The sequence below is a fragment of the Falco naumanni genome, chromosome 1 (assembly GCF_017639655.2).
Source record: "Falco naumanni isolate bFalNau1 chromosome 1, bFalNau1.pat, whole genome shotgun sequence".
Classification (NCBI taxonomy): domain Eukaryota; kingdom Metazoa; phylum Chordata; class Aves; order Falconiformes; family Falconidae; genus Falco; species Falco naumanni.
In genome coordinates this window covers 97148313-97159383 of record NC_054054.1, presented here as the reverse complement: position 1 = coordinate 97159383, position 11071 = coordinate 97148313, and the positions used below count along the sequence as shown (strand labels likewise).

General features: G+C 52.5%; 1 protein-coding gene and 5 non-coding genes across 6 annotated transcripts; 5 read left to right on the top strand and 1 right to left on the bottom strand.

Annotated features, from left to right (window-relative positions):
- Positions 1 to 1152: 1152 nt before the first annotated feature.
- Positions 1153 to 1224, bottom strand: TRNAA-UGC. The gene has a single exon. It is a non-coding gene; the product is annotated as a tRNA-Ala (tRNA).
- A 153-nt stretch (positions 1225 to 1377) lies between these two features.
- Positions 1378 to 1449, top strand: TRNAD-GUC. Its single transcript has one exon. It is a non-coding gene; the product is annotated as a tRNA-Asp (tRNA).
- A 358-nt stretch (positions 1450 to 1807) lies between these two features.
- TRNAF-GAA lies at positions 1808 to 1880 on the top strand. Its single transcript has one exon. It is a non-coding gene; the product is annotated as a tRNA-Phe (tRNA).
- A 180-nt stretch (positions 1881 to 2060) lies between these two features.
- Positions 2061 to 2132, top strand: TRNAD-GUC. The gene has a single exon. It is a non-coding gene; the product is annotated as a tRNA-Asp (tRNA).
- Positions 2133 to 2439: 307 nt separating this feature from the next.
- On the top strand, positions 2440 to 2511 carry TRNAA-UGC. Its single transcript has one exon. It is a non-coding gene; the product is annotated as a tRNA-Ala (tRNA).
- A 4595-nt stretch (positions 2512 to 7106) lies between these two features.
- On the top strand, positions 7107 to 8218 carry LOC121095853 (polyubiquitin). Its single transcript, XM_040611222.1, has 2 exons — positions 7107 to 7220; positions 7678 to 8218. Exon 2 carries the CDS (start codon positions 7684 to 7686, stop codon positions 8143 to 8145), a length of 462 nt encoding a protein of 153 aa, XP_040467156.1. The 5' UTR covers positions 7107 to 7220; positions 7678 to 7683; the 3' UTR covers positions 8146 to 8218.
- Positions 8219 to 11071: the final 2853 nt, after the last annotated feature.

Below are 11071 nucleotides of genomic sequence, written 5' to 3'. Positions count from 1 at the left end.
TTAGCGAAGGGAAAAAGATTAATTAAAAATCCCCAGTGAGGCAAAGGCAATCGCTTGACACCTCCAGTATGATGACCAGCAGGTCCCTGAGTGCAACGTGACGTTATGCAGTGTGCTCTGGCCAGCTCGGGTCAGCTGTCCTGGTTGTGCCCCCCCCAGGGCCATGCCCACCCCCAGCCTACCCCTGGGTGAGGAAGAGGGAGCGCCTTGACACTGTGCAAGTGCTGCTCAGCAACAGCCCGAGCACTGCTGTGTTACCAGTGTTGTTCTCGTTGCAAATCCAAATCATGTGGGCTGCTATGAAGAAATGGACTCCAGCCCAGCCACACCCAGTCTTAACATTTTCCTGCTTCTCTGGTTTGCTGTGAGTTCAGAGTATCCATTAATTTTGCTTTCAGTAATTGTATTTTTTTAAGTCTCATACCTGGCTTGATGCTGCAGGCACTGGGCTCTCCTTGTGCCTCTGCTCAGTGGCGTGGTTTGCCGGTAGAGTTTTGTGCAGCCTGGTGCCACCTGACAAGTCATGGGCTTGGCACACTTCTGGGAATGCAGCGGTTTTAGGAAATGGGGCAGGCTTTAACTGTGCCCTCTGCAGTGTTTGCAGCAAGAAATTTTGGTAATTCCAGAAGGAAATATACAGCTTGGGTTTACCTTCCCTTCCACCTAGTCTTCTGGGGTATTTTGCTCCTTTGTAAACCCCACGTCCTGTTAATTTGCTGTTGCTTGTGAGGCTGTAAGAGCAGAAGGTGCCAGCAGTGGCCCTCCACAGGCGGGCGGTAGCTGGGGCAGCCCAGCAGAGGAGGCTGGATGCATGTGCCTGCTGCTCTCACGTGCTGCAGGGCCTCCAGGCTGGGACACGAGTGTTACTTTAATGCTGATGGAACAGCAGCTTTTGTTTTCGAGCAAGAAGGAAAGTGGTTGCAGCTATGTGTTTATAACTTAAATGCATGCTGTTGCATTCAGTGGCAGGCTGGAGGGTGCCGAGAGCTCATTTCTCTAGCATGAATTGCACCAGAACTTGCAAGCTGCTCTATACTTATGGAAAGGAAAAAAGAAAATATGGAGCCTGGTTAGAAATTACGGCTCTTTCAGGGAAGTGACCAAGAAGAAGCAAACCCAAACGGCTTTACAGCGCTAGGGGCAAAATACAAGTGGAGATGCCGGGGATTGAACCCGGGGCCTCATACATGCAAAGCATGCGCTCTACCACTGAGCTACATCCCCTTGCTGGATGGGAGGTCCAGCACGGCGAATATGGAGGTTCTCCAGGCCTGACGTCACGGCCCACGCCTCCACGTGCTGCCACGGGAACAGGGTGGGGCGGTCGGGCGGTAGCGCCCTCATAGGGGGAGACGGAAAAAACTTCACTTGTGTCCGTCCTCGTTAGTATAGTGGTGAGTATCCCCGCCTGTCACGCGGGAGACCGGGGTTCGATTCCCCGACGGGGAGGTTATACTTCTTTTGGCCCTAGCGGCCGTTTTAGTTGGGGCGGGCCCCGCGTGGTGCTTGGTGACGGGGCCGCGACACCCGCCGGGGGACAGCCCGTGGGCAGAGCTGCTTTTTATGCCGGGGAGGGGAGGGGGGCCTGCCGCGCTCCCTCTCGGAGCCCCCCGCCGCTGGTGCCTGGGGGCTGCCTGGGTCCCGCCTTCGCCCTGCGCGCGCCGGAAGACGGTGTGGAGCGCGGGGACACCCCTCACTGCTGCCGCACGGGTGACACCCGCGCGGGGCGGGCAGGCGGCGGGACCACCCGCACTCAGCGCTGCGCTGGGCGGGGTCGTATCCGCGGTCAGGAGAACCATTCTTCGCCGCCGAAATAGCTCAGTTGGGAGAGCGTTAGACTGAAGATCTAAAGGTCCCTGGTTCGATCCCGGGTTTCGGCAGAAGCCTTTTGTCTTTCTCGCCGCGGGTGGCGATGGGCCCTTTTGCCGCGGGGCCGAGCCTGCGGCCCGCACGGCGGAGCGAGGGGCAGTGGCCCGGGTGTCACCGGACAGTATCACTCGTGCGGGTGCTGCGGCAGGCGTTGGGGTATGGGGCGGCCCGCAAAAGAATTCAGTGTGCTGTCCTCGTTAGTATAGTGGTGAGTATCCCCGCCTGTCACGCGGGAGACCGGGGTTCGATTCCCCGACGGGGAGATTGCAGATTTTTTTTTATCTCTAAAACTTATTTTTCCTTCCCGGCACTACTCGCTCCTGACTCTGGGGAAGAACAGCCGAGTTTTGCTGTGCCAATCCAGAGCGTTCCCGTACTTCTAAGAGTCGCCTGAGGTTCACGCCTCGCTTTGTAGGCGCCGCAGACGGCTGCCAGCACAAGGCGGGAGGCGCACACGGCTGCGCGCCCCCCCCGTGCCCTCTCCCTCCTCGCAGCGCCCCTCGCAGCACCGGCGGGACGCGGCCCGATTCGGACAGACCTGGCCGCCAGGCAGAAGGGGCTAGGCTGGCAGGGGATGTAGCTCAGCGGTAGAGCGCATGCTTTGCATGTATGAGGTCCCGGGTTCAATCCCCGGCATCTCCACGGTGCGCCAGCTTTTTTTGTTCTTTTTTTTCTCCCGTGATGTATTTTATTCGGGGTTAAAGTTGCCATGTCACATTAAACGACAGAAAACCGGTGGAAGTTTCCCAGTGGCACAAAATGGCACTGTTTTGGTCACTGGGATCTCCTCAAGACTATGCAAACACACAAGACCGGGGGTTTCATTGCCCCACAAGGTCCTTGTCTGGTTTCACCCCAGCTGGCAACTACATGGCACGCAGCCACTGCTCCCCCAGCCTGTTCTGGTGGGATGGGGGGGGGAGAGAGTCGAAAAAAAGGTAAAACTCGTGAGGTGAGGTAAAAACAATTCAGTAACTAAAATACAATATTAATAATAACAATTGTAATGAAAGGAGAGAGAGGGAGAGAGGAATAAAATCAAAAATGGGGGGGGGGGTAGTGATGCACAATACAACCGATCACCACCTGCTGGCTGATGATGCCCAGCCAGTGCCCAAGCAGCCATCAGCCTGCCCCAGCCAGCCCCCCTCAGTTTATAGACTCAGCGTGAAGTTCTGTGGTCTGGAATGTTGCTTGGTCTGGAATATCACCTGTCCCTTCCTGATTTCTTGTGCCCCTCCAACCTTCCCACTGGCAGTGCCTGAGAAACTAAAAAGTCCTTGACTAAGTATAAACATAACTCAGCAACAACTAAAACCATCAGTGCGTTATCGATGTTGTCCTCATACTAAATCCAAAACATAGTGTTGTACCAGCTACTGAAAAGAAAATGGCCTCTATCGCAGCTGAAACGGGACAGCCCTGCAGGCACAGGGCAGCCGAAAGGAAGGAAGCACCAAACCCTGCCAGCCCGGCCCCACGCCTCTTCCCCCAGCACCCAGCAGAGCTGGCTCCCTGCAAACCGGCACAGAGCTGGCTCGGGGGCTCTGCACCACACGCCCAGAACCAGGGACAAAGGGCACAAAAGCCAGGACGCTGCAGATGACCAACTGCGCTGGCTGTGATGGTGCAGGAGCTTCTCCCTGGCTCAGAGCTGGTCCTGCGGCATCTTCTTGCCCCTGCTGTGCCGCTCCAGCCGAGGCTCATGGGTAGCCCCTTGGCAGTGTGAGCAGGCTTTGCTCGGAGCTCTTGGGAAACAAGCTCCATGCTTTGATCTCCTCAGGCTGGCCAGGCTCATACGGTTCTACCTGGGAAACTCTCCAGAGCCGGGAGGGCTGAAACGTATGGCCCAGAGCCCAGAGCCCACGTAGAGCTTGAAACAGCTTTTATTTACACAGTTTGGTTACCAGCATTTTTATCTGCACTGCTCAGTTATCAATGACAAATCCAACTCTCTCTGGTGGGGAGAGCTGACTAGCAACAGTAACGGATGTAAAAAGACATTTTCTGCCAGAGTGGTTAAAATGCTCCTTGTGCTATTTATTTACTTGTGTTCCTTCTAGTTGTTATTTTGAGCCAAATGTTCAGCTAGAGTACTGGTAAATCTGAAGAACCCCATTGTAAATAGCTCCCTGGACAGGATCTCTTTGGGCAGCTGTACTTCTGGAATATACCCTGCACTCTGGGACAGTTCCTGCCCCAGAAAGTTTGAAGTAACAGGCACAAATAACAGACTTTTCAGCACAGGAAATCAGTATTTATTAGTTTAATAGGTCGTGGTTTGTTACCTGATGCCTGTACTGATGCCACTGTATGGGTACAACTGTATGTACATTTTTGTCAAAGTATTCTGTTAAGGGAAGGTTGCTGGCTCAGCAAAAGGACAAGATGTCTAAACTCCCAAATTACCAAACTCTGATTTAGTGTTTAGCTATAAAGAAATCTGGGCTCAAAGTTTAGGCCAAGCTGACTCTAAAGTTGTTAAAAATGACAACGCAGGGACTTCTAATTAAGGGAGTCAGCCATGGGAAGGATGGGGAACAAAGAATGGATGGGGAAAAAGAACACTATGAGCTTGACAGAGGGAGAGCCTCTTAAGTAGAAAGAAGCCTCCAAGTGAGGAAGTTCTGGAAGCAAGAGGAGACAAGTTGATGAAGTGTTGCAATTCACAGAAAGTTGGTTGAAAGTAGGACAAACATCCTACTACTCACCAAGCTTGTCTTGAAATTGTAACAAGGGGAACTCGTACAGACAGTGCAGGAGAAACATGGAGTGTCTTTGTTCATAGAAAGCCCACGCTTCTGGGTGGGGGGACCCAGCTTGGGAAAGCACTGTTCTGCAAACCAGCCAGAGGTATTTAAGGACTCTGTTGCATTAGGGCATAACATCTGCCTTGCAATCCAGATATAACACAAACCTGAGCCTTTAGGGGTGTACTGCTCCACCATTGGACTTGGACATCAGGTACAAACTCACACAGGATGCTCAGCAGCTGGCTGTGTACCTTAATTAGATGAAGAACAGCACTGTGTCATCTTAATTTCTTCCCGTTATAAAACTTGTCTTGTCATGAAATACAGTGCCATGTGCCTTTTCGACTATTTTCAGACCAGTTCCAAGTGCTTACTCTGTAATTAAAAGAATAAGCTTAACATGATTATTGACTTTTATATGAGGAAAGACCTAAATCTGAAAGGCTATTCCAATCTTTGATGTTTATACGATTCCAAATACATAAGCCACTGAGCACAATTCTAACCTGAGAAGAAACCAAAAGACTTTTGTGGATTTTATTCCCCAGCTAAATGACCTGAGTGATTGAGGTTATTATTACTATTGCAATGCTGAATTTTAATACAAACACAAGGCAGCAGAGGCTGTGAAGCTCCCCAGCATATTCCCCTCCCTTAAAATCTCCATGTGTCAGGCAAATACAGGCGGGTTTCCCTCAAACCAATCACAAAGCTGTTGCTGGGCTTCTGCTCTCTTCTTACTGGTGTGCAGCACTCAGTGTTGAGGAGGCAGCAGTTTTCCTTGGGTGCTGGCAAAGGAAGGATTTTGTAGGCCAATCGAACCAAATGGCATCTCATGAATCTTGCAAAGCACCATGTTGTCCTTGAATGGCTGTGTAGCTTGACTAGGATGGCACAGGAGCCAACTGAGCGCAACAGAGCTCTGCTAGAAGGTGCTCTGTGAGAAAAGAGTGGGAAATAGGAATCATTATTATTATTACTATTTCTATTTATGACTGATTTTACCCCAGTGGCAAGGCCTTAATCCTGAGTTATAATCTCCATTATGTCTCAGATGCATACTCCACTTTATGCATATATATACTCACTGATGGTATCTCAGGCAGACTGTTGACGTGCGGAATTTGACTCTGTAACTCGAAAGTTATAAAGTAGGTATGTTTCTTGCACGCAGATGCACGGGGGATTGCTCCTCCACAAGCGTGCATACCCGAAGTGAGGAACCATCCTACATTTATACAATGAAACAAATGAATATTCAATTAACGCCTATACATATTCGTTACCTAAACCCCGCTTCGTATGTTAATTAGCTTATTAGTCCGTTTCCTGGAATGTGGTGGTCTTGCAGGTTTGTAGGTGATCCATGTTCTTGTGACCATCCGATCTTCTCCAGCAAGAAGCCTTAGCACTCCCTCCCTCTAGATAGCATTTGAATGTCTCCCATCTTTTCTCATTCTCTTTTAAATAGCCCCTTTGTTAGAGGAAGAAGGGCAGGCGTCTCCCCATCTCCCCTTTGTTAGAGGAAGAGGGGCAGGCGTCTCGTCTCCTCAAAAACTGTAGTTGTCTCCTCAGAGCTGTGTGCCTATGTGACCAGACACCGCACCCATGACTAGTCACCATACCCACATTCCTGAGTAGACATATACAATCACAGTCGGTGTTCCATCATCCTCATTTAACACTATTTCTCCATATCACTGTCACTGGGACTTGGATCTCTGTAACCATCAGGCCTTCTTTGTCCCTCGCTTCAACCCTTCCCTCCTGGGGCTGCCTGATCTCCATCCCCTGGCAGGAGTCTCCTGCAGCCTTCCTGATCCAGAACAGCCTGAAAAGCAGAAGACTGCACCAGCCTTGGGCCCTGGCAGGCATCCCAGCATCACTATGGCAGCTGCACACCACTTGTTTCCTCTGTGCCTTGCTCCCACAGGCCATGGCTGCACCGAGGGCCTGGCACAACCCTGCCTGCAGGCCTCACCCCACCAGGCGCAGCTGCACTGCCTCACCACGGCCCTGCATGCCACTCTCTCTATCATGCTGAAACACGCTGGCAACTCCTCAAACAGAAATATGCTGCTTTTCTCGGAGTAGGACAAGGGTCGCTCTCCCTCCAGGCACCTCAGAAACTGCCACCCAGCAAGGCCTCAGGGCAGAGCTGCCCCTCACCGTGCTCCAGGGAAGAAAATCAAGGAGGCGCCTTTGAAACAGGGACGCAACCGTACGGCTTTACATTCCCGAATGAAATGTGGGGGTCTGAAAGGCGCTTTAGGCACGGGGCCGTATAGCAAAACCGAGAGGGCTGGGCTCGCCGGGGCACCACCGCCGCCAAGCGCCGCTCCGAGGCTCCGGGCCGGGCTTTCCCTCGGGCACTGCACAGTTCCGCACGCCCCGCTGCCCCCTCCGCGCTGCGGGACACACTACCGGCCCCCGCCCCCAGCGCCGCAGGAAACAGTGCCTGGCGGAGCGATCCGCGCCGCGGGGCGGGGCGGGGCGGCAGAGGCTATATAAGGGGCGGGAGGGGAATGTGTGGCGCAGTTGCAGCTGTGTCAGGCTGAGGGAGCGTTGTTGTGCTGGCTTGGCCTGCGCGCCCCCGCGGTGAGTGCTCCGCGCCTCGGCCTCGCCGTGCCTCCGCGAGAGAGCGGAGGGCAGAGCCGCTTGCCGGGGCGGCGGCAAGGCCTAGAAGCGCGCTGGTGGGCCGGGCGGGATGTCTGCGTGTGCTGAGGGGGATGCGGCAGCAGGAGATGGCGGGCGGGGCGTAGGCCGGGCCGTTCCCCTTCCCCCTTAGCGGCAACACCGCGGGCCGGCAGCTGAGAGAGGCGGGAGAGCTGGCGGGCAGCTGCCGGCAGCATGGCGGCCGCGCAGGCGCAGCGGCCTCTCAGGAAGGTGGCGGGCGGGAAGGGGGGCGGGGCGGAAGGGCCCGCCGCTCTGACGTCACGGAGCAGGGCTGCCCCGGGGGAGCCGGGCCTAGGGCCGGGCCCCGCTGTGGCTGCCCCGGGGCGGGGGAGCGGTGCGAAGGAGCTGTAGCTGAAGTACTGTGGGGTTTTTTTGCTAGATAAAAATGCAGATCTTCGTGAAAACTCTGACTGGCAAGACCATCACCCTGGAAGTTGAGCCCAGTGACACCATTGAGAACGTGAAGGCCAAGATCCAGGACAAGGAAGGCATTCCCCCTGATCAGCAAAGACTCATCTTTGCTGGCAAGCAGCTGGAAGATGGACGCACGCTCTCTGACTACAACATCCAGAAGGAATCCACCCTGCATCTAGTGCTGCGCCTGAGGGGTGGCATGCAGATCTTTGTGAAGACCCTGACTGGCAAGACCATCACCTTGGAGGTTGAGCCCAGTGACACCATTGAGAACGTAAAGGCCAAGATCCAGGACAAGGAAGGCATTCCCCCCGATCAGCAAAGACTCATCTTTGCTGGCAAGCAGCTGGAAGATGGACGCACGCTCTCTGACTACAACATCCAGAAGGAATCCACCCTGCATCTAGTGCTGCGCCTGAGGGGTGGTAACTGAACTGACTTCTTGCTGACTTCCAAGTAAAAGTTTGTCTACACTTGCCTGTTCCAATAAAGCTGTTGCATCCACAGTTCATGTCTAAAGTTATGTGAACAGCTCTTAGTTGGCCATTAGCCAGTGTAGCTGTCTAATAAAACTATAATTACATAGTTCCCACATACAGAGAGAGGCATTGCAAAACTGCCTTACGCAAGGCTTACACATGCCCGGTAAGCGTAACTAATCCTTTGGCTGTGTTTTTTCCCGAGTTTGTATAAGTGTTCTCGTAACTAGCTGAAGCGCTGAAGTTCAGTGCCAGCCTGCAGATGTTACGCAGCTGTTTGGTTGTGTAAGCATGCAAATGTAATGTGAAACTGCAGTTGTTCTTGAGCTGGGAGGTTTTGCCCCCTAATTGCCAGGTCCTGCCCCAGGTGTTTTTGCCATGATGGAGTAACGGTGCGAAGGTGATGGCAGGGTTTGATGAGACGCCAGCAGCAGGCTCTGGCATTTGGGTGGCTGTGTGGTGGGAGGTGGTGAAACCTTGCTGCTGACAGCCTTTGGGCCAGGGGCTTGGAAAGTGCTCTGGCTAGTGTGAGGTGCTCATCATCCAGTTACGGGGTAGACATCTTTTGGAAACACTTGGGCATATTAAGCAAACTTTGTTATTTCAGAGATAGTAGCTTATTTAAAGTCTTCTATAATGTGCTTTCCAAGTGAAATGAGGTGAAATGTCATGGAGCAGTTCTCATGTGCTTTAAAAACAGGAAGAAGGGGTCTCCACTGAAGTCTATTGTGGAGGTTGCTGAATGTGGGAGGTGACAAATACATAAGCCTGCTGTACTGGGGACTGGGAAAAGGGCGACTGAGAAGTAAAACCTGAAAGATGCCCTTCATGAGCATGGTGATGTGATTTGCCTTTGGAGGGGGATGTGGCAGGGGCTCGAGCAGTGGTTTCAGCTGATGGCTGACCTCAGTGGGATCTTACACTATCCAGACTGGAAGGGTGGGATAGCGGGATTTGATTCAAGTAACACTGAATTATTCTTGATTAAGAGAGCAGTGGAAGATGCTTTCAGTGTTTTGTTACCTGGAAGGAGCAAGTGTGGATGATCAAGATCTGTGCTGAACTGGGGAAAACTAAATGCCACTGAGCTAGCACCCATGCTGGGTAAGAGCTGGTGTCCCACCAGTGCTGAGCTCCTGTTGTGTCCCAGCAGGGGCTGGCCTTGGCCTCTTGCCTGTGTGTTGTGGCTTTGTGGGACACTTGGTGCTGGGTGGGAGCAATACGGTGGTGCTGGTGCAGTGCCCTAACGGCACATGGGGGACCCTTGCTCAGCTGATGTAGTCCTCAACTGATGTAACTGAGCTCTCAACAAATGCAAATGACAAAGCTCGCCGTTTATGGCTTCTCTGGCCTCTTGAATCATCTACATTTGTGCAGCAATTAAAAAGTTCAGCAGCCCTTCAGCAGGGTTTTGTGTATGCGGTAATGGACCTCCTTAAATGCGGGAGTCTGACCCACTTCAGGGGTGGGTGTTTCTAGGAGGGATCTGCTCTTACATGAAAAAGAAGATGATGCAGCCTGGTTATGTTTTCATAGCTCCTTTCTCTATGTGCCCAGGAAGCTTTTGCTTGGAAATCTGGTGATCGGGGGAGGCTGAGGGGGGAAAGCTGGAAAAAAATAACTGCAAGTGGTTCTGATTTGAAGGTGGCCTGACTGCTGTGGGGGGAAGAGCTGCAGGAGGACATGGGGACATACAAGGTCAAAAAGCTGCACGAATGACTCTGGTGCTGTGTCTTAATGATTATTTTTTTTTAAATGCCTCAGTGAAAAAAAAGTCCAACGCTGTCCTTAAAAACTACAGTGCTGTACAAATACATAACGGCCTGGAGTGTGATCCAAGTGGTCTGCTGCACCCAGGCGGAACAGAGAGCTGCTTGGAGGAGAAACCTGGGCATGGTTTCATAAGTGGAGCCAGCCTCTGCCTCTTGCAACATGCTGATCTCTGCGGGTGGCTTTGATGGATGTGACAAACTTAAAGGGGCTGGTAACGGTGGCACTGTGAACACTTTGGAGCATGGCACCTGTGAGCCCGAGACCACAGCTCAGGTAGGATAAACCACAGAACAACAATGTTCGGTGAAAACAGCAAAGCATTTTGTAAACAAAGGATGTCTTTTGTTGTAGCTGTGATGATACCTGCTGCCTCGCTTTGGACAACTCCACACGGTTGGTGTGGTCCTGCAGTGCCTCGGGGCATCTCCTGGATGTTACCTGGGTTTATTGAGTTTTGAAGGAAAATTCCTTTCACAGGATTTCCTTCTAGCAAAATAGAGGAAAAGCACAGCATGTGCTGAAAGCATTGCTGCTGGGGAAATGGGGCACAGCCAGCAGCTGCCTCCCCTGCCGAGACCTGGCGGGTATTGAACAGAGACACGTGCTCTGGCCATTAAACAGAGGTAGCTATCAAGGTAAAAATGTCTAGAAGGAAAAAAAAAAAAAAAAGACACAATTAAGTGCAAAGATACAAATGCAGGTGTCCCACCAAGGTGCAGGTCATGGCAAGAGCCAGGGGCTGGGCTTTGCCCGGCTGTGAGCTTGTGCCTGCCTGGAGGGTGGTGTTGGGCAGGTGGGTGCCTCCGGTTTCCAGACACTTTAGCTCAGATCAATTCATGTTTTGGACAAAGGGAAGATGTGTAGAATTATTTTAAAATAGGCTGTCCCAAGCTGGACTCTTCCCTTTGTTCTTTATTTTCTGCTGACTTCTAGATGCTTTTAGAGATGAGCGGCAAGCAAGCTTTCATCCAGCACTGCTCCAAGTGCACAAGATGGACCAAAGACCTGATTCCTTGGGGAAAACCGAGGCGGGTGAAGGGGTGGTGGACATTTTCTCCTCGGGGAGAGCCAGAGGTTGAGCCTTGAGTCACCGGCTGGCTGCCGGGC

Coding starts and splice junctions, on each gene's coding strand:
- LOC121095853 (XM_040611222.1), top strand. CDS start 7,684: ATGCAGATCTTCGTGAAAACTCTGACTGGCAAGACCATCACCCTGGAA.